This window comes from Poecilia reticulata, linkage group LG5 (assembly GCF_000633615.1).
Source record: "Poecilia reticulata strain Guanapo linkage group LG5, Guppy_female_1.0+MT, whole genome shotgun sequence".
Lineage (NCBI taxonomy): Eukaryota > Metazoa > Chordata > Actinopteri > Cyprinodontiformes > Poeciliidae > Poecilia > Poecilia reticulata.
Genome location: NC_024335.1, coordinates 23,223,802 through 23,246,592, shown reverse-complemented (window position 1 = coordinate 23,246,592; position 22,791 = coordinate 23,223,802). Strand labels below are relative to the sequence as shown.

At 38.3% G+C, this 22,791-nt stretch overlaps 3 protein-coding genes across 6 annotated transcripts in view; all 3 read right to left on the bottom strand.

Annotated features, from left to right (window-relative positions):
• Positions 1-6,833, bottom strand: part of LOC103465097 (hyaluronidase-2-like) — a 44,725-nt gene extending 37,892 nt beyond the window's left edge. The window contains exons 1-4 of one of the 4 annotated variants that reach the window (XM_008409655.2): positions 6,342-6,833; positions 5,006-5,982; positions 3,138-3,224; positions 1,054-3,052 (exon numbers count right to left, since the gene is read on the bottom strand). In XM_008409655.2, the coding sequence (XP_008407877.1) occupies positions 2,663-3,052; positions 3,138-3,224; positions 5,006-5,956 (1,428 nt within the window). In that variant the 5' untranslated portion in view covers positions 5,957-5,982; positions 6,342-6,833 and the 3' untranslated portion in view covers positions 1,054-2,662. Of the gene's footprint in view, positions 1-1,053; positions 3,053-3,137; positions 3,225-5,005; positions 5,983-6,341 lie in introns of those variants that run through there. The other 3 variants (XM_008409656.2, XM_008409653.2, XM_008409652.2) reach the window with 3 other exon arrangements.
• Positions 6,834-10,056: 3,223 nt separating this feature from the next.
• tusc2b (tumor suppressor 2, mitochondrial calcium regulator b) lies at positions 10,057-15,194 on the bottom strand. Its single transcript, XM_008409661.2, has 4 exons — positions 15,034-15,194; positions 13,005-13,251; positions 12,540-12,660; positions 10,057-12,243 (listed from the first exon to the last, which is right to left on the bottom strand). The coding sequence occupies exons 2-4, from the start codon at positions 13,151-13,153 to the stop codon at positions 12,178-12,180; spliced, it is 336 nt and encodes a 111-aa protein (XP_008407883.1). The 5' UTR covers positions 13,154-13,251; positions 15,034-15,194; the 3' UTR covers positions 10,057-12,177.
• A 1,362-nt stretch (positions 15,195-16,556) lies between these two features.
• On the bottom strand, positions 16,557-22,762 carry rassf1 (Ras association domain family member 1). Its single transcript, XM_008409662.2, has 7 exons — positions 22,508-22,762; positions 20,328-20,797; positions 19,534-19,658; positions 17,812-17,916; positions 17,286-17,574; positions 17,093-17,208; positions 16,557-17,001 (listed from the first exon to the last, which is right to left on the bottom strand). The coding sequence occupies exons 2-7, from the start codon at positions 20,617-20,619 to the stop codon at positions 16,852-16,854; spliced, it is 1,077 nt and encodes a 358-aa protein (XP_008407884.1). The 5' UTR covers positions 20,620-20,797; positions 22,508-22,762; the 3' UTR covers positions 16,557-16,851.
• Positions 22,763-22,791: the final 29 nt, after the last annotated feature.

Here is a 22,791-nt window from a genome sequence, read left to right as displayed (position 1 = left end):
GTATGCACTTTTGTTTGGTCCCAGCTAACTTTGTCTTCACATTGCTCCGTATCTCCCTGCACTCCTGGTGACTCTCTTCAGTCCTCAGTTTGGACCACTTCCTCTTCACTGCCTCCTCTTTGTCCTCTGTTCTACTTTTTTCCTTCTCACCTCAGAATCATTCTACACATTACTAAAGATCTACCACAACCTTGCAGTCATTGAATTCTTTCAGAATAAATTGTCTACACAAGATGTATTTTGCCTGTGTGCTCCTATCTCCACTCACTGAGTTCCTTTCTCTTTTGGAAGAAAGTATTCGCTACAGCCATTCCTATCYTCTTTGCAAAGTTTACCACCATCTGTCCTTCTGTGTTTCTRTTCTGGATGCCAYGTCTGCCTRTCACTTCCTCATCACCTCTGTTCCCYGCTCCAACAGGTTCACAGACATCTGCCCTTATCACTACTCTGGATATTCTGCATCACTCCATCTAACTCACTCCAGAATTTCTTCTTCTCTTCTAACTCACATCCTGCRTGTGGTGCATAGCCAAACCAACATTAAACATCACACCTTCARCTTCTAACTTCAGACTCAACCTTCCTGACACTCTTTTTACATTTCTGACAATCTCCTYCTTTAAGATAATCCACATTATTTCTCTTCTCATCCAAAGATTGAACGCTGCTCCTAGGCTTTGAGCCTAGCTTTCCACCTGGTTTTCTGAACACATWATATGATACTGGAAAGATTTTTTAATGAAGCTCTTTGGGTCTGATAACTGTGCATCTATATTCCATGTAATGTAACTTACTTATAACAGCATGTACAAATTTATCTTAGCAAAAGAAAAACTAAGAAATCCTGACTGATAAATTAAGTTTTTAAGGAATCCATATGCCACATTTAAATATTTCTAAAGTTCTAGAGATACTGTATTGAGGAAACAAGTGACAGCTTATCATGAAATCCTAATTTAAAAATGAAATTCTCCAGCGTAAAATATGAACATGAAATGGTTAAGATAGTTTCTTTACTTTGCCAGATGTAATTAAAAAAAAAACAGCAGTAAATCTTCGCAAAATAGATTTTATATTTCTAGTAAGTTTTATAAATACTGAGACAAAGCTGCTAATAAAACAGTGTTCAAAATCGTACTCATGCCTCTAAAATGATTAAACAGAAATGCTTAAGAAATGTACAACAATCATTTACCCATTTGTTTTAGGACAAAATTCACAGTGGAAAACAATTCAAACAAGGAAAAACCATGGAGAAATCACCTAGTACAGCTTTCTATTGACACAAGTCTAACAGACCAAAATACACTAAGACACAACCTTTATAGCAACAAGTGGAAATACATCATGAAGCCAAATGTACCAAGAAAATAAGCATTTAAAGTGCAGTTTTTTTTAAAATGGCTACATAAACAAAACAGTTTTGTTTAATTGAAATCTGAAACTGTTGTCAGCCAATCTTCTTTAATCAAAGGGACTTTTGAAAGACATTTTGAAATTGGGTTTAAAGATGAAAAATCAACTGAAATGAATAAAAAAAACCTGCAAAACTAAGTGACCTTTGAATTTCTGTTTGAAAGAAAATAAATTAAAAATAGTCCAAAAATATTGTCATGTTTTCATTCTAAAAGCAAAAAGTTTTTATGAGGAAACTAAAAACTATAAAAATCAGAAGTGACATTAGTTGAATGCCATGGTCCAACATTTGTGACATAACTTGTGTACAATAATTCATTGTAATAATTCAAAATAATATTTTTATTGAACATTGTTCAAGTTAAATACATTTGAATCTGCATTCCAATTAGGCTTTTTTCTGATTAAAATTACTTTGTGAAAACAACGAAAACGGATATTGAACAATTCTTTTTATAAGGTCAACATTTCTCTTTTAAAATGTCTTTTTGTTTTGGTATGATGTAATATTCTAATATTAAATATTTCTATGTAGTGCATTAAATAATAAATATCCGAATGTTTGGATATTAGTCCAATTCATTGACTGTAAGCAACATTAAGACATTAGTGTAATTCATAACTGTACAATATCCAGTATCAAGTGAAAAAAAAAGTCATGTTTTTGTCACTGAAAAAAAATGAAATTTAACACAAAATGCAGCCGTAAGAAGAGTATTTTCTAGCCATGCTAAGGCACAAATCTGTAATGAAACAGGAAGGTCCAGCTACACTGTTTCTCTAAGGATAAGACAGATTTAAGATATCAAGACTGGTATAATATTTTAAATGTTGTTTAAGGCTCCGTTACAACTTAAAGGTTGATTCTTAAACATGACAGATCAAGGCTACATCAAGTCCTTCCCTGCAATAAAGATTTTATGATACATCTAAAGTTTCAACGATGTATGCAGTGAAATATAAATCCATGTTTCCAGTTTTTAAGGTTTTAATTGACCCATTATGTTTACTATAAAATAAATACAAAAAGAATTCTTTCCAGAAAACACACGCTGTAGTTTTAGTTCAATGTGTGCTGAAATGGAAACCTGTTACCATATAAACCTCTGAATCCAAGCACTGAGCACCCACTGCTCCTGAAGTGATGCTTTCACAATGCCGTTATTTTTTGTTTTCAGGCCAGAATACCAAAACTTTCCCTTTCGGTGCTGGCAGAGCCAGAGAATAGTTTGTTTTCTTGGTTTCCTCAATGAAGGAGAGACAGAAGTCCGAGTGGGAGCAGAAAGCAGAGAGGCCACATCCCTAAAACAGAGGTGGCTCTATTCTGCCCTCTTGCTCTCTGTTCACAGCCTTCACCCCAGTACCCGGTGTAGCACTGGCACTTGAAGTGCTGACGGAAGGCCTTCAGCTCTGCTTGACCTGGGGATCCTGTGACCTTCAGCTTTCCGCTCTGACTTATGATCCTGTGAGTGGAGGGGCTGAGGTGCAGGTACACGTCACTGTCTGGTGCTCGGCGAAGACAGCGACCGTGAAATTTGCACAATTTCTGGCTGCACTGCTCTGCTGCTGTGGTCACATTGAGGAGGTACCGGCCCAGCGATCCCAGCAGATAGTTATTCAAGTCAGAACAGCTGGTCTGCAGCACAGAGGATGGGCATTAACTTAAAAATACACAACAGCAGCCTATGCAACATGAGAGGACTAGGGAAAGTAATGCTTACACTACTTGCGTAGGAGGTGTCCCCCCAGAAGATCACTCCTGCAGCTCCCAATGCAACGCTCTCGCCAATGGTGTTGACCAAATCTTTCTGCAAAAGATGTATATAATACTTTAGCTGTATGAGATGTATTATAGAGAATCTGAGCTCTACTTACATATAGAGCTGTGTGTTCTATATGTAACTACAGCCTTCACCTTCTCTGAGGGAGAGAGAATTAGCCCAGTTATGCTTGACTTTGACAAACTTAAATAGTTGTGCTGTGGAATAAGGTGTGTTTTGGTTCATCTTAAAAATAAAAACGGCGACCTACACACAAACTGACAGATTATCAGTAAAGCAGGTGTTTAAATTAGCTAATCAACCGCCGCTGTGTTAGTTTGGCTAAAAGCAGCGGTGGCTGCTAATAGCGCTAATCTACAACAGTGATCACTTATTAATAAAAGCAAAAATATAAATCAAGTCTAAAAGCATAAAAGTGTAACGAACTGAATGTTCTGCTCTATGTGGGGGTAATGTTTGAGTGTTTTTGGTGCTGAATCTTGATAAAGTTGCGTTGTTGTCGGTTGCTATGGCAACGACAATGAGTCTGCGTGTATAGTAAAACGGACACGACAGCGAGAAGGAAAAAAAAAAGAATGAGTAGTTTTGAGTTATTTTTCCCATTGCATAGCACTAAATGAATCCTACCTACGTCTCCAGGTTTCACTTTAACGGACTAGTTCTACCGCGGCAGCGCGGCTATGAACGACATAGCCGTTGGGGTTGGGGGAATAAATTTGTGGTGCAACCTTTTGTGGCAATAGTTTTACAACATGTCTTGGCAAATTACCTAATTTTGCTCGACATCCTCCATATAAAATCCAAGCCACTACCAAATTATTAATCCAGCGCCGTTTCTCTTCGGAACTAAACTAGTTCATCTGATTCCTCATCAGTAACAGTTGTTACGTCACGGTTCGCCTCAACCTCTCGCTGCAACCATGTGTTTTCTCCGCGCAGCCTGATTGGTAGAAAATGTTCAGGTTGGGAGGGGCGAGGGACTAGTGATGCAACCATAGGGTATTGGATAAATCATACTCGCAGTGAATTTGACGGCGAAAGTTTATTATTTGACTGACAATTTATACTCCATATAGCCATTTTAACTATTGTAAATTGAAAATATCTTGATACATCGCCCAGCTCTAGTTCAAATTATAAATAATTACTTATGACAGAAAAGTAAAAAAGTATTTTTGAATTTTGGTAATTATAGAAAACAACAAAAATCTGTATCTGGTAGGTCATACTTTTACAAAAAGTTCAACTCTCCTTCTGGAGCTGCTGCCCAGTGGCAGAGCGCGGCGGGTGTATTTATGCAGGGGGAGCAGAGACAGGAACATATCGGGCTGCTTTAGCTGATGCTTAGTGTAGGTTTACAGACAAACTGGAAAATAAGTTTCTCTGTGTGTGACAAGTGTGCCACACAGAGAAATTGACATAAAAGCTGTAAATGGATGGGAAAAGTGAGTTAATCTATTGAACTGACCGAATATCAATATTTAACTAAAAACTGAAGTACAAACATTTTTTTTGTTTCTTTATGATCCTGCTCCTTTATTATTAAATTTAAAATAATTAATTTTTCTATAATTGTTATCCAGGTTAACTAAAAAAGTGAGGTGCTAATGTGATAGGCTACAGAAAATCAATAAAGTATGAAAATTTGGGATAATGTGAATGTCTGATATTATTACTGCGAGTATGACAGTATTCAATTGTCTCACATTTTTTATCGGATTACTTGATTAATCGCAAGAATAATTGAAAGATTACTCAATTACCAAAATAACCGTTTATAACAGCACTATTTCTTGCAACCAACCAACCTCAGTTAAAAGGGTCGTCTCACTATTGTAAGTGGGTCGGGTATAAACAAAAACAGGACGCGTCAATCCATCCCCAACAGAAGCAAGGCGCATTGCCTCCTTCAGCCTGTTCAGGACAAACAGGCGTCCATGATTAGTGGAGTTCAGTACAGAACCCATGTATATGGAGGGGAAAAGGGCGGTGCATTCAATCCACAGCCAGTTCAGTTGATCATTTCGCTCAATCTCAACAGCAGGACAACGTCCTGTGTAGTTTTTCAGCCCCCCTTTGTAGTCATGGTTGTAACAATCTGGAAACAGGTAGAAGCCCCACAGCTGATTCGGTCTCAAATTTTTAGCCTGTCTCAGGGTCTCAAGCATGAATTTGCGAGTCGAAAGTTCAAATTCTTGTTTTGCAACAGTTCCCACTTGCTCTGGAGTCCACTTAGGGTTCTTTTCAGCCACCAGTTCACGTGATTTCCTTCGATAGACATCTTTGGCATCCCAGTTTCGGATCCACAAGGGGCGCCATTCCTCCCAGTCAATGACAGACAGACCTTTAGCCTGGTGATCTGGTATATATTTGTCAAGACCCTGAGGCATCCTTTCATAGTGCTGAGAGAGACTGACACGTTGTGGAAGGCCCCCATTCACTTCTGTGCCTTCAGCGTCATAATAGGGATAAAGCCCGAGGCGTTCCTTATAGAACATTGTGAGATTCTGCCGGACAAAGCCCTCATTGGGGGTTGCCACTATGTCAAACTGGTCTAATGATAACGTAACACCTCGTCGTGTCCCACACTCCTGAGTGGGAGCGTTCCACACAAGAAGAACTGGCTTCTTGGAGTGTAATGGCCATCTTGTCTGCTTTGTGTCTGCTGAACCCAGGACTATCCCCGATGTAAACAGAGCAAGGAGAAACCAGGACAGTCGGTCAACTGCTGAGAGGAAAGAGGGGAATACAGTCTCCATGGTGGTCCCTGTTCACCTTCACTCCTCTGTTTCCAAAAAACACAAAGAAAAGCTGGAAAATTAGTATAAAACACAACTTTTATAGAAAAATCTTTATTTTGAACATAAATTCAACTACATTAAATAAACTCTATAATATATAAAATCGGGTGTTGTTGTACTAAAGCCAACCACATTTACTAGAATAATTCTAAAATGGTAAAAGTCGACCAAATTTCCTCCATTCATTCGGCTTCCTTATAAATGTAAAACTTCCTCTACGTTGTTGGCAGATTAGCAGACCGCTAACAGCTCACTTAGCCACATTAGCTCAAAGTTTCATTGAAACTAACAGCTTCGATGCTAACTTAGCTAACGGGTTTCTTCCTCCTCACTTCACACTGACCTGCTCTGTACATCTAGTCCAACCATGAAACCTTCTGTTGAGTTAGTTTTCCACCTCCCAGCCATGTGAGAAGCAGCAGGCATAGTCCGTTTAAGCCATTTGAAGAAAACACAGAAAAGTCAGTCAGAGGAATGAGGACAAGAGGGATGGGGAAGAGTGTAAACGTTGAGCAACAACAGACCCGCATATGTAGCTGCTTTCGGTGGGGGGTTTCGATTTCATTTAAAGTTTTTTTTTTTAAGTACAAAATTGATCTATTAAATATATGTTTTAAGCTTTAATCTAATGTAATGATAATACAGTTTTTTCTAAGTATTAATATGCGGATGAAACTGGATTCTAGTGAGAGCACAGCACCCCACTACCCCCGAATCAAAAATATTTGGTTTATTCCATTTGCTGCCTCAGAAACAGGTTTCCCTGGTACATTCCTGGGCCAGTTTCAACAAAAAGTGATTTTTGCTTGTTGTTTTTATTTTTTAGCGCATCACCAAAACTGGTTTCTGCTTGTTGACTTTATTTTATTTTATTTTATTTTAAACAAAGCATATGAATAAGCTACAATACAGGTTGACATTCATTTTATTTTATTTTTCCTTCTCCTGAAACAAGAGTCTGCACCTATGGCTCTATAGTCTTCCACTGTGGGTCGCATGGTCGTAAGGGGTTAAAAGGGATTTCCTAGGCCTTAGTTTTCCCACTAAACCACAGTTTGAGCCATTATCCATAAATGGAGAAAACATGGAACAGCGGTGAACCTTCCCACCACTGTTGATCTGCCAACCAAAATTGCTGCTACATCAAAAAATATAGAAAGACTGGGAACAAATGGGAAACATGGGAAAGTTCCAAGACCAAATCCACAGGTGACCAAAAAGAACACAAAGACACGTTTCACTTCCACTAGAAAGCATCCAGATGTCTTTGTCTTTGACTGTGGTATAACCTTAAACAGGTTGTCTTTGTGACTGAATAAAAACACTTTTGCAGAAAAGAAAGGGGTCAAAATTCACAGGAAAAAAAAAGACTGATTGCCAGTTATAACATATAATTGATGGCACCAGGTTTTAGGTTAAAGAAGATTTACTTTTCCCATATTAAATTTAATTGACTTACATTCCAATGAAAAGCTGAAGACATCATTGTTGTACAGCATCTTTGTTTTTGATCAGGTTGTCTTCATTTGATAATATTTGTTTAAAAGTTGATTTTACATAATACTGTCCCCTTAACCTTTAAACATATTTCTGTGTGAAATTAAAAAGTAAAGAAACAAGTATTTTTTATTTTATTCTTTTTTTTTACAAAACTGTCTAGTTTTTTTTTTTTCTTAGCTATCTTTGGCAATTCCAAAATCTTACGGGACAAATGTATTGATACAGGTGCATCTCACACATTCAAAAACTTCATTTACTTCAGATATTTAATTAAAAAGCTGAAATTGTTGATTATTTAGATTTATTACACACAGATTTATATATTTCCATTAGTAACATTTGTTAATGTATGTTATGATGGTTTACAACTTAAAAAACAGTTTATCAAAAATATTAAACATTTACAAAAAGACGTTTTAGTAGAAAAATGCTACGTTATTGACAGGGAAGACTGCTGATTTGACAGTTGTCCTGTAGGAAGTCATTGACTCCCTTCACAAGGAGAGCGCAAGTCATAAAAAGTCATTGCTAAAGTTGCTGGTTGCTCACAGAGGACTGAGAAGGAAATTAGTTTGTATGACTGCCTAAAAACCCTGACTGTAGATTTAATTAGATCATTTGAAGTGAAGTCATGATCATGTGTCTTACCAGCAACGCGTTCCTCCTTAAGCCTCTGAAGAAACTCAGTGAAGATGAATAGTTGTTTACTTTCTACAGCAGATAAATACAGTTGAAGCTGCTCTGTCAAAAAGCAACTCCTTCTGCCCCGAAGCCCTTCACCATGCTGTTTAAATACTCAGGAAACTCCTCCTCTCTTTGACCTCTACAAACACATGCAAACGAAAAATATAACATCATAACTTACATTTCACTTTTAGCCATAGGTGAAAGTAAGTCCACCCTTGATTCGTACTTTACTTATGATGACATTCTAGAAAAGTGATCTTTAGTCTTAAATTGGAGGGACATTTATAAAGATGATTATCTCATGCCATGTCATACCAATGAATCATTGGGTGTTTAGCATTTTTCATGCCCTCCCTTTGTGTTTTGGTTTAGTTTTTGTTAAATCAATATCAGTGCAGTGGGTTTTGTTTGGGTTGTCTGAGATCATGTTGGCTTAATTTTATAGTAAAAAAAAACCCCAGAGCATTAATTTGGACTGTTTAGGAGAGGTTAAGCTTTTGTTATACCATTGATAAAAGTTGCACTTAACTTCCTGTGAGAGAGCCTCTATCTGAATCATTTAGAGATATGATTTTCAATTAAATTTGATCAGGTATAAATTATATTTAATGTTCATCTGTATTTTGTACCCCTTGGGTATTTTATTTTTTATTTTTTTGTCAAGGAACAGTCTCAAATATCCATACCAGCTTAGTTACACAGCATGGAGAGAAACTGAAATCAAAGTATTTTTACAGATTCTCAATTGGCTTTGATTGGGCCATAAAATAAGACTACACTTTTATCCAAACCACTGAATCGTAACTCTGCTTGTGTGTTTCCACACCCCTGTAGACCTGCCATATTCCTTGATCTGGATGAGGCTGTTTGTTCTCTAACGTTCTCTAACAAACCTCTTGCCATGAAAAAGCCATGAAAACAAACGTATATCACACTTTTTTAGAATTTAAATTTGTGAAAAGAAAAGAAGTAACACCATATAATTTTTCAGTATGCACTGACTTGTGTTGGTCTAGCTCACAAAATCCCGCTAAAAAAAACATATAGGTTCGTGACTGTAAAGCAACAAAGGGAGGAAAAGTTCAGGAGCTATGAACACTTCTGCAAGGCCATTTTATTCATTTTTTTAATTATTGGAGCAATATTAAAAAGGTTGAGAATGGCTTGATTCTGTTCCACGTCTTCATTTGAGTCCAACTTGAAGAAAACATGTACAAGACTCATAGCTGATTGTTATCCTTGTTCAGGTACATGAGCTCAGAACCTCTCCATGAGTGGACGTTTTCAAATAAAACCAGATCCCATTCCTCAGACGTCCATACGTTGGTCAGCCTAGCCAGGGCGGGTGGTTTCCCAAGCCATTTTTAACGAAAAGAAAACTCTGTTATTTCAGCTGTCAGAAAATAAACAAGGAAGCATGATTGCACCCTCACATCTTCCCCAAGTCATAAAGTCACAATCACCCAATATCAGTGAATAAAGCAAAAGGCTCACGCAAAGTAAGATCAGTTCAAAGAATTAATTATGTGAAGAGTATCTTGGCAAAGAGCTCTTCTTATCTTTTAGGGAGAGCAATATCAGCTGCAGCTTTGTAGAAGTCTCTTTCCCACACCGAGCACAGGAGGCCCGAAGTTCCCTCTTAAATTCATCCAGACCTTGTTAGCAGAAGCTTATGCACACAGTGGTTTACCTCAGTAATTTCCCCCTTCAGCTGGAGGTCAAAAGTGTTGTTTTCACTGCAGGTCCAGCTTGTTGACTGTTTTAAACCCATTTCCAAAAATGCTGAGTTCTGTTGTTATAAATCATTGACAACAACTTCTGAAAAGTTAGCCAGATTTACTACTGGGCCAAAGAAAAACTGACCACATGGATTATACTACGCATAATGATGTTTATTTGAACTTTTGTGAAAAAGTGCATTAAAGGTTTTCAGTGCAAAAAGATATTTGTCTGCTCCCAGTGGAAATGACTGTTAAGTAAATATGTTGTAATGTTTAACCCTTTGAACATGAGTATAGATGTGCATCTCAAAAAATTAGAACATCATTGGGAAGCTTATTTCAGTAATTAAATTCAGAAATGATCTCTTTATCTAGATATACATATATGACAGCCACAACATTGACAATAATGACTTATAATTTATGAAAATCAAAAATTCAGTTTCTCTGAAAATCAAAGAAGGGCCGGATCAAAGAAATCATTTTGAAATATAAATATATCATTGACCCCACAACCTTTAGGAAACATCTCTTACGACATTTTCAGAGAGGGTGAGTCACAAAAACAAAATTCCTTAGTGAGCTGTCTGGCTGTCGACAGAGTGCTGCAGCATATTCACGGAAAGCTGAGTGGAAGGAAAACATGTAGGAAAAGCACACAAAAATACTTGTTAACCAGAGATTTTTACGTGGACCAAAGAGGAAAAAGGACTGGACTTCTGCTCAGAGATTCAATGTCCTATTTTCAAATTTAAAGTCAATTTTACATTTTAATAGGAAAGTAAGACCCCAGTCTGGACAAAACATGGAAAGCTGTTTGAGTTCCAGCGTTAAGTTTCTAGAGTCAGGGATGATTTAGGGAGTACCGTCATCTCCTGGAGTTGACCCACTGAGTTTTATTACATTAAAAGTCAGAGTAGACACCAACCAGTGAGATTCAGAGCGCCTCATGCTTCCCTCTCTTGACAGCCATTATGAAGGTGCTGATTTCATCTTCCAGCAGAAGTTGGGACCCACTCACACTGCCATAAGTACCAATACTTGTTTTAATGACCCTGGTATTAATGTTCAGGGTGGGTCAGCAAACTTCCCTGACCAGAACCCCGTGGAGAATCTATGGTGCGTTGTCAAGAGGAGCCACAAAAAAAACACCAAACCCAACAATGCTACTATTCAAGAAACCCGATCATCTCCATGTCACTCTGCATTGATGCAATAGTTCATGGGAAAAACAGAACAAAAACAAAACAAAAACTGTAAATACTGTAATATATAGACATACTTTGCAGTATTTGTGTAATACTCTTATTTCTGAAATGCTGAAAAATGAGTTTTCATGAACTGAAAGTCATAATCATCAGAAATAGTGGAGAAATAAATGCTTGGGCTACATGGCTGTGTAATAAATTACACAGGATTGTCTTGATTAAATGAACAAATTACATAAAAACTTTTCTCAATATTATTCTAACCTTTTGAGATTCAGTCGTTTAAAAACAGAAACATGACAGAGCAACATCTGATTTTGTAATTTAAAAAATTGTTTTAATAAATTAAATGTGAAATACATCCTGCCAAACCAGCAAAGAAAAAAAAAAAAGTCCTATTTGACTCAATGCTGTTGTGTACATGTGTGGCATGAAGTCACTGAAACAAGTTCTTCAAATGTTACCACATGATATTAATCCTTCCTTAGATTAGTTTGGGTGGCTACTGATTGCCAACTCACAAAGGCTGCAGCCCAAACCTCCTGCTCCATGCAAAACAAAGCAAGACAAAATAGTGTCACAAAAAAAACATTAAAAAAAACCAACTAAAATGTGCACAGACAGGTTTCCCCACTTCAGATAAGACCATAACAAGTACTGCTTTTATTCTAAACTCATTGAGTTCAATGAATCATACAAGAAAACAACTTTCAGCAAAAAAAAAAAAAAAAAATTTAGAACTCTTAAAAGGTTTCATCCTTTGTCTGCACGCATTCACACTGACATGCACACAAGCCAAGAACTCCATGAAATGAGAGGATTCGGCTTTTCCTCTCCATCCCAACTGGCGGTCCATCCCGCGTCTCACTGCACACAAGCCACAAACTGGTCACATGCAGAGGCTCGGCACACGATGCATCAGTCGCTCCGCGCAGGGGCTTCAGATAATTTGGGAGATCACGTTAATGGGAGATGTTTCCGGCTTCCATCTGCAGGGGGAAAGAAAGAGAAGAAAACCGGGACGGAGCTGACTCAGTGGCTCATTCGAGTCCCTCGAGGACCGTCAGGCTTCACAGAGGATAACGGGGAAATCTACATGGATGCACGGGAAGTCCAGCTTTACAATTCCCTGAAAGGACACAGAGGGAATTTAAATGACTTGCAGCAACAATTGAACTGGTGTCTGCTAAATATGCACAAATCAATCGGATAATTTTCTCTTGATAAGCTCTGATCAAAGGTCAGCAAAGCAAAAATAAAAATATTTTCCTCCCTCAGCTATTCACTAAATTTACAGTCCCTAGAATTAAAAATAAGAGTCAAATTAGGCAAGTCGGACTACAAAGAAAAGTCAGGGAAACTCTGCCTGGTGCATTTAAAGTGCATACAGGTGAATTCTCACTTGATTATAATACATTCTCCCACCTGAGGCGTTAAGTTTTTCTGAACCCTTTTCAGTTTGGCTCTTTTACGTCCATTTTTTGTCACAATTGTCTCCTCGTAGAACTCATGGGCCAAGTCACCGTCCTCATCGAAGTACATAGAGCTGCAGCAAAAAAACAAAACAAAAAAAAAAGAAACATGGCAATATTTACACATACATACATTGGCCTTGTAGTCGATCTCTTGAGATCAACATAGTTTTTTCTTCATCTCAAACACGTGACTGCAATGAAAACATAATCAGTTTTTCTCAGAGCAAGAAAAAGAAATATTAGCTTAACTTATTTATACCAGGTCATAAGAAAAAAAAATCAGCTTATTGTACTTTTTAATAGAGGAATATCGACTCTCAATATTTGCACTCACTTTAATTTGGCTATAAAATCCAACTCAGTTTATGACTCCATTATGATTCCTCACATTTATGGACACCAAGCACATATTTACCTTCGTCTGGTAAACACGAAGGGAGTCGCGCCAGGGAAACTTCGTACTCTTGCCAGTGACTGCTCGTTTCCATCTTTGGCTGCTTCATCCCCGCTGCCTGAGCCAGAGAAAGGCCAAAATCCTTTGGATTTGGAGCCACTACCCCCCATCTTCAGCTGCAGCACATTATTTTCCCTGAGTCACAGGGCAACCAGTGGTGATTCACTGTTCTTGTACTGGAGTAAATTGGGTCTTCAGAGTGGAATAGCTAAAGGAAAAAAAAAAGGGATTGAAATGCTTCATTTGAAGCAGAAAGCACACCGAGGACAAAATTATTCTGTAAAAACAGAACCATTAAAGACTAAAGGATTAGATAAAGATCAGTGAAAGTGAGTGGTTTGGTCATAAAAACACAATAAGGCCGGGTGTGCTGCGGTGGCGCAGGGGTTAAGCATGGAGGCCTTAGTCCTCAATGCAGCTGTCGCAGGTTCGATTCCCGGCCTTGGTGACCTTTGCTGCATGTCTTCCCCTTCTCTCGTTACCCACTTTCCTGTCAATTATCTATCGAATAAAGGCCACTAGAGCCAAATAAATCTTTAAAAAAAAAAAGTTCATCCTAAACAATATGGCCACCAAGTCAAGTTACAGAAGCAAAACAGATGCTGCTTCCATCAAGAGTTCAAATGCAGCAAATCTCAAAAGTCCACACAGATGCAGCACTGTCAATATTTAGCTGGAAATTAAGAAAAAGAAAAGAATATTAAAATTGTGTATTTTGGGGAGCTTGCCTAAAAACACAAACACTGCTCACACCCAAATTTCCAACACAAAATAACTGCATTCAGTTATGTGTTAATATTTACTACATTTAGGGTCTGTAAACAGAATATTTAGGATATTCCTGTCTCTGATAATGATAAAAAGGAAAATTGCCTGTCCTCTAATATTTTAGTTTCTGCTACTCCTTTTCTTTCCCAAAAAGCATTTTTTTGATTTTCTATTTTACACACTACCTGGTAAGACATTTGTACCAATTTATTTCTTTTTGCACTGATTTTAAAATTTGGAAGCAAACATACGCTGGCAGATTATCTCACTTATTGTATTTCCACAGTTTTTTTTCCTCCCGGTAGGTTGCCACTTCTTTCTTTCTGGTATTTTTTGTATGCAACTGTTAACAAGTTCACAAATAATAATAAAAAAATACTCTTATTTTTTTAAAGGCATTCTAGAAAAGCTAACATTAGTTCTTGCAATGACAATAATGATAAATATTGTGATTAATATTCAGTGTGACATTTGGCTATTTTCTTTCCTCTCTTTTTCATCTCAGATGTCAATTCTTAGGCATCACACTTCAAATTTCCACCTTTGACTGATTAAAATAAAACATAAAAGGAAAGAAAAAAAAGATGTTGGGCATATATTTTTATACTTTTCTCTTAGCAACCATTCAATACATCATAATATATAGCAAGTAAAAGCAATATACAATATATAGAGCACATATTAATAAAACTCCAATCGCCTAGCACTGCCTCCAATTTATTTTCCTCATAGATAAGACAACAGATACCAGAGGAAGTCATTAGGGTTGCTGTAAATATGCCAAGAAATCACACACGGCCCAAGAAGCGTGACAATGCAACCTATTAAAGCCACATTTTGTTGAGAGAGCAAAGCACTGACAACCGTCTGTGTAATGTCACGCAACGTGGCAAAGATATGGTTATAAAATACAAGTTACGCGCTTCGAAGAAGGATGAACATAAATAAACGTCTTTAGCATTGGCAAAGAAGTAGCTAACTTATTTAGCTGCTTTATGAAAACAGTTAGAGGCTGACCCTGTACTATAAACTTAAAGTAAACCAGCTTTAATGTCTCAAGAGCTCCCATCGCTGTTATCTAAAGACAACCAGCGCTCTCTTTCTAGCACTTACTAGGTCAACACGCTTCTAAACAACATAACGTTCACCCACGTTGACGAAAGCTAACATTAGCTTATTTTCTCAGCTATTGCTGGTAGTTTCAGGCTAGTTGTAACCCTACCTAAACCGAAGAGTGTTGTTTTCACAGAGAGTCTCTGATGAATTTGTCCGGATGAGTTGTCAATATCACCAACGACCAAAGAGCTCGTAACATCAACAGCTATTACATTAGCTGTTTGTGCTAACGGTACTGCTTCTTCAGCTGCCCTTTCCCGTATTGTTCTGTGAGTTACCGCCACCACGTGGACGGGAGGGGTAAACGGAGGTCGTCACACAAACAACATTGACATCTGAGATTAGAAAGAGAGGAAAAGAAAATAGCCAAATATCACACTGCTCCATCCAGATGTCCTCTTCTTATCACAAAGACAGATGTCTTGGTGTGGAAAGAGGTCACACAGATAATTGTCTCATGAAATTATGGGTTCTATTCTATATTGGTCATATCCTCTACCCGAATGTTTGGAACAATAAATTAAGAGAAAAATCAAACGAGTTATTAATTATGAAAACTTTTATGAATGTTTTTTTTAGATGTGGAACAATTTGTTGGCAATTCCTGTGTTAATAAAAGCAGGACAATAAGTTCCTCTTTTAATTCAGTACCACAATCACCTTGTTTTGCTTTGTGGGGAAGATGGTCCCAAGTTATTTCTTCTAGGCTTCTGGGCATATTTATTTTATTTCCATGTAACTTTGACTCTATTGATGCAAATTGTGAATACTTTTTCAATTTAAAAAAAAAACTTAAAATCAAAATGTAATGTAGAGCAATCAGTGCCTACATTATATTTAAATTGTATTTTTTTTAACATACTATTATTGCAATTAGTTTTAATTCCAGATTTTTGTATTAATTCCTTGGTGTCACAAAAGTCTCAAAACATCATGTTTTATTTATTTTCTACTATATGTAAGCATAGATATTAAGACTCCAACCAGCCTGAATAAGAGTCACTATCCACAAATGGAGAAAACATGGTGGGGAACCTTCCCAGAAGTGACCGGCCTGCTAGCATTGCTCCAAGAAAGCAGTGGTTCATCCAAGAGGTCTCAGAGAGTCCAAAGGACCACAGAACTCAACTGGACCAGCTAATGTCAGAGTTCCTGATTCACCAATAAGGAAGAAACTGGGCAAAAATTGGCATCCATGAGAAAAATTCAAGGGTCAAAACCGCTGCTGACCGAAAAGAACACAAAGACTCACATTGGTGAAAAAAACCAGCGCGACATTACTTGGGAAATATTTCTGTAGACTGACGAAACACAGGAGGAGCTTTTTGGAGTGTGCGATTCCCGATACATCAGACGCTGGCAGCTGTCGTGGCACATCCAGTTTTTAGGTTTACAGGTGAAAAACTCTTCCTCGTAAGGTCAGGATGATTTGGATCGATTTTCACCTAATTACAGTACATGAACTCAATTACAATCTGTATTTATTTACTCAAGTTCTGTTTACTAAAGTTTCATTAATGATGTAAAACACTGTTGTAATAATAAAAAAAAGCCAGAAGAAATGTCCGAGTGGGAAAACTTTGCAGCAACGCAGACACTTTGAAAGGATCATACGCTTAACATCACATGACCGGTAATTTATTGCGATCAGTTTATTAGATCATTTGCTTTAAATACACGAACCCAACTCCAAATCACAGCTTTATTAAAGTGCCAGTATGTGATAAAAGACAGCATGGTCGGGTGCTTTCAGTAGCTCACATTAAATGTAAACACATGTAGTCCTGCTTCATTAACAAACTATAATCTGAAACATTGTCAGTGCCTGAGCTCTCTCCTTCCCTTTTGCGTCACCCGTAAAGGTTCCCATTTCCGTGGCACGAAAAGGTTATTCCTAATGTTGACCTCCAAGGTTGACTCTCTGTCAACCAGGGGTGGTTACGCGGGCCATTGCGTGCCTTATCATGTCTCTAGCGTGAGCGTAGCGCTTCACAATCTGCCGCACGTGCTCTTCTTCCTCGCGCTGTAAGATTCGCAGAAAGTTGTTCAGCTCTGGGAAGCTGAAGGCATCCCACTGCAAAGGAAAGACATTTTGTTTGAAGATCACACAAACCAACCGTAAAATAAAGAGTCTATTCATCCTCACATCTGATCAGAAAACTCACATTTACATCCCCTGTTTCATTCTCCTTCAGAACCAGACTCAAGACTGACTCACTGGGGCCAGCACACAAGCGCAAATACAGCGGGCGCTCGTCGTCAGACAGCTTGCGCACGAACACTACAAGAAAGCACAAAAAAATATAATCAATGGCTTTCTTCTCTGTTCCAATAAAATCCTGATGTGAGGAATCTAACCTTGACTTTGCTTCTCAGCACGTTCAAACAGGGCAAACTTCGCCGGATTGTCGACCACAGTGAACTTGTTGAGCAACGCCTCGATGACTTCTCGCACTCGGGTTTCCGAGCTCACGTGAAGGTGCTTTGCTGCGTCTTTGGGGAGGTAGAAAGACGTCCGCCGCCTTGTCAGCCTTTCCTGCTGATCGTCCTCCTCTGTCCAGCTCTGGTTCCGAGAAGGTGGGAGGGAGATGGGCCGAAGCAACTGAAAGTGGACCTTTATGAAACCAGTGTACGTCCCATCTTTATTCTGTTGGACACACAGATTCACTAGAGTTAGAGGGTGTCATTTCTGGAGACGAATCTGCAAATTATATGATGTAAAAACTGTCCAGAAGTTCACATAACCCACATCCTCCGCTTAACATAACTATACATAAATATAGCTGAGCTAAAGAACTTTACCAACTTTGTAAAAGGAAATGTAGTCAAAATCCAGCCACAATTATTCCAGAAGCTTGTTCTGGCATCAAAAACATTCACTCACATCCACCATGTAGAGATTGTTGTTGATCTGAGCGTTGTACTCCTTCACCTTCTGCTGAATCTTACCGACACTCAACTCTTGTTTACCCGGTTCAGTCTGGTCATCCTGAAACGGGAAAAAATGTTGGAGCCAGTCACGCCAAAGAAAATCGGTTGGGAAGAATCAAGGACGGAGGGATGCAACAGAGAAGAACGTAAAATGAGAAAGACAGATAACTATGCCGAAAGCTCATGGTTGCACATCTGTGAAAGAAAGATGTAAGCCTATAAATAATAGTTTGGTCCCTGAAATTAAAATGAAGTGCTTGGTTAACTTCTTCCAGTGAGATTTTTGGACAAGTATGTTTTTTTTATTATTGTCACCACTATTTTGCAAGGATTTTCTCTAGACGCTCACTAATCTGTCTTCTCTTTGCTCTGTTCCTGTTCAGTGTCTCCTTCACTGGTCAATCGACCAGTGAGCAAAAGTTTCACCTGAGGTTATTTTTTAACCTGCACAGAAAACTTAGAAGATTCTTTTTTTTATTATTATTCATTGCCTTTTTGATGAAGCGTTAATCAAGAATTAAATAGAATAAATCTAAAACCTCAAGACATCAAAATTTAATCCTAAATGTGTTTTTAAGTTCAGATGCATACCTAATTCACCCTAGAAGTAATGCATTTATTAACTATGACATCAAATCTAAAGATTAGATTTCTTTTAAGACGTGGCTTCAGTGGCGTTCACTGACAGTAATCGCACAGGAGAGTAAAGGGAGAAAGAAATTAATCAAAGGGACGTCTGCTCTACAACCAAAAAACATTCATTAAAACGCTCAAATATCATTTATAGTTTATTAAATTAGGATGTTATTTTCTCAGAATTTTGTATTTTTATGATGCATCATAGAGTTTCCTTACACTGTCCAATAAAAGAGAAAAAACAGCAACAATAAAGACTTTTCTTTCATGTGGAAGTGTATCTTTCTAGTTTCTTTGTTAGCTTTAAACGGTTTTTCTTGTTCCAGAATATCCTCAGCTTCTCAAAAACTCCCTGTTCTAATCCCAGCAGGGGAATGAAAGGCTAATCGCAACCGCAGAAAGTGACCTAATTTGTTTAAAATACACGTCTTAAGTATCTGGATGGATTTCAACAAACCAAATGATGGGTTTGTTTCTCAAAACTAAAGAGCCGAAGTTAAGCTTGTATACATAGTCACAGAGGACACTAAAGGCAGATTTTACAAAGTAAGAATATATATTTAAAAATATAACACCACTTTACGACAATACATCTTTTTTTATTAATGACAAATAAACAGTAAATAAACTGGTCAATTATTATCATCACACATGGTCATTTAAGCATGATCATTTTTTTTTGTTTTTCTCAGTTACATTCCTCAAAAGTAAATGAAAAATCCAACTCGTTAAGGAATTTAAATAATAATAATAATAATACTAGCACCGTGAGAGCAGTAAAAGGTGATTAGATTAGATTGAATAGAAACTAAACATTTAGAAATTAAACATTTCAAATTTACATTACAAAGAAAAAAGAGAAAACTATGTTAAAGGTTCTGTCCACTTCACCATGATGCACTACCGTTTGTTAATCTAACATCAAAATGAAACACATAAAAAAGTTTTTAGCTGGCAAAACGTAGACATTTAATGGGTGAATGTTATTTTGCAAGGTGCATTACTATGTTCTTTTTTGACGAGCTGTGTCGCTTTTTACCACGTTTGTGTCCGTCTCGATGGAGTCCTCGCTGTAGTCTGCGTTCTCCGTTAACGCACTCCCCTGTGTGCTGCAGTCCAGCTGGATAAACGGTCGGCAGCGGTGGTGACAAGTGTAGCTGCAGTCTGAAGGAGAGACACAGATATCAAAAGAAGGTGTGGTTTTGGTTCCTCTGTTTTGCTCTATCTGTGCCAATCTGCGTGTCGTACTATCTGTTCCTGTACTGTCCCACTAAGCCGCCACCTCTGTGAGTGAGACCGAATGTGACTGACAGTACAACAGAAACGCCAGAAGTAAAAGAAAACAGAGAAGCAAAGACAATCCCTAGGCCCTAAATGTAAAAAAAAACAAACACTGAGCTGAAAGGTGAAACAGCCCAGAACTTCCAACTGATTAGGCTAAACGGCGTGGAGAGGAAATATAACATCCTGTTGCACTAATAAAACAGAAACAGCCTAAAATGACAATAAACATCCATTTCCTATGAGACTTTGGCAGTAATTCTTCTTCAAAATTGTTTAAAATAGAACAGAACCAGCAAAAAAAAAGCCAAGTTTCGTCTAGATAAACAGACAGACACTGCAGTATCCAGCAACCGTTACTTGCAGACATCAATCATACGTTTGTTTGAATCTGGTCCAGCAGAATAACTCAAAAGCTTCGAAACAACATGGAAACAAGATGTAAAGCGTCAGGCTTTCAATTCGCTTGAAGCCTGAAAATGTGACACTTTTGCCGGTCAGATTAAAATAGACTCAGGCTTAAAATAGATCAGAATTAGAAGAAGTACTCACTGGCACAGCGTAAGCTCTGCTTATAGAGACCCCAGATGAATTCTCCACACAGGTCACACCAGCTGAGGTGCGTGTAGCTAAAGGGCTGGAAGTCATGGCCCACCGCCCCCTCTCCCAGGTGACGGACCGGTCCCTCGATGCTGACACTGTCTCCAACCAGACGGACGACGCGGCCAGCGCCGGGCTGGCCCGGATGGACAGGGGCTGAGGCGACGTGTGCGGGTGGGGCGGCTAGCTCGATGGAATCGTTCACACTGAGGTCCTTCAGCTCGATCAGCTCACAGTTAGTCATCCTGTCCTCGACGCAGAAACTGAAATATCATGCAAACACTGGGTGTCCATGAGGGCGTGCAGGTGTGTGTGGAGCCATGTGAGGAGGCAGCAGAGTTGGATTTACACCTTTCCATCACACTGAAGCGTCATTTTGGATTCAGTCCCCTTCCAGAGTCAGGTAGCATCACAGCTTGAAGCTACAGTTTGAAGACATTAAATAACAAAAAAAGAAAAAAACTTTAATGGATTTTGATAAAGCAACTTTTCTCTAATATACAGTGTGAAAAATTGTACATACAGCATCACTTATTTGTCAATCTGTCACAAATATTCGGTGAAATGTAACTCGTTAGGCTGTATCGCAATCACAACTTTTGCAACTATGAAGCTTTGGATGGTCTGAAGTCAAATTCTATATCTGTTATAAACTGTCTTTGTGTCTTTATTTGATTTAAAAGTTCAAAATAATTGACATTAAAGATTAAAAGGACTGTCTCTGCACCTACAGTTAACATAGAGAACAAACGTAAATCTGTTTCTGACTCTGCCTTTAAAAACAGAAAAACAAAGGATTAACATTTGTCATCTGATGCCAGGAATCACACGGTTACATAAATTGTGGGACAAGATGATGGGCATAATCCAGATCTATCCCCTCAGACAGTACTTACACTGTTATTTACAAAATGTAGCAAACAGGAGTGACGACATCTACCGAGTCACTCCAACTCGGGCAGAAAACTGGACAGTTGATGGTAATGTATTGTGAAACCCAGAGTCCAGCCCTGGAAACCTGGGGAAGACTTGAGAATGTTGTGGAAGTTCAGCCTCCAGAAGGATATCCACAACATACGGCAATAAAATGCTTTAGATGAAACATAATGATGTATTGAAGCAGCCGGCAATAAACTGATGTGTATTTGAAAGTTTTTACTCACACATGTCGCAAAGCCAGTTTGGTTGAGTTTGAGCTATTTTGCAGAAAGGAATGAGCAAAATTTTAATCTCTGAACTTGTCAAGCAGAGGCACACCCCAAAAGAACGTAAGGACCTTTAGATTTTTACTTAAAAACACATTTTTAAGTTCAGGAATTATTTTCCTTCTGCTTAACAATGACTATATGTTTGTCTATTAAATAAATACCCAATAAAATGCAATAAACCATGACGTTACAAAAAGTAAAAAAAGTTTTCGTGCTGACTTTATCATTTATGAGACAGCACAGAATTTAAGTCATAACAATATAAATGACAAAAAAAAAAAAATGACAAAGCAAATTCAGAAGGTTTTGAAAACCTGATTTTTTTTTCTATCTGCAGCAGGTGCAGGGAGGATTTAAGAGTCTGTCTGAGGAGGGATGTGGTTTCCCCAAGAAAATGAGTAAAAAAAAAAAAAAGAAGCACAAAACATTTCACAATTAAGGCAGAAAATTCAACTCTGTCTCTCAAGGAAGCATAAATTCATTATTTCTCCGCTGCCACAGCATTCTGTTATTAAGATGGAGAATAACAGCAGCATCTAAAACTGGAGTGAACGTATTTTCTCTTTGGAGCAAACTTATTGTGACTAGAATAAGAACAACCCGGGGCTGTGTTTGCCAACTGGGTCACCACACGGTGCAATTATCCACGCAGGGCAACAACAACTCATTGTAAGCGACATCATTTAAGCCCAACATGGTGTCATAACTTGTTTATTACCGTCTCAGCTCAGACTTGTGCCTGCAATATTTCTCTCGCGATAAATTATTCACTGACTGAACATTTAATCGTTAAAAGCAGACCGGGACGACGCGGTCTAATCCCGCAGCTCAGAGTCTGGGAACCGGACAGGGGGGGGGGGACAAAAAAAAACAAAAAAACACGGTCAGACAAACTGATTAACTGTCCACAGAAACCCTCCTTACCTCGATCACTCCATCCACGCAGCTGTTCGATGGCGATATCTGCATAATAGACGCACTTTTTTTTGTCCTGGAGTTATCAGCGAAGCGTCCCCCACCTCATCTCCCTGCGCGCACTTTGGGTTTGCGCATGCACATTGGGAGACTGGGATTATGCCTTAAGCCAAAATGTGGCACTGAAGTGGACGGAGAAGAAGAGAAGAGAAGAGAAGAGAAGAGAAGAGAAGAGAAGAGAAGAGAAGAGAAGAGAAGAGAAGAGAAGAGAAGAGAAGAGAAGAGAAGAGAAG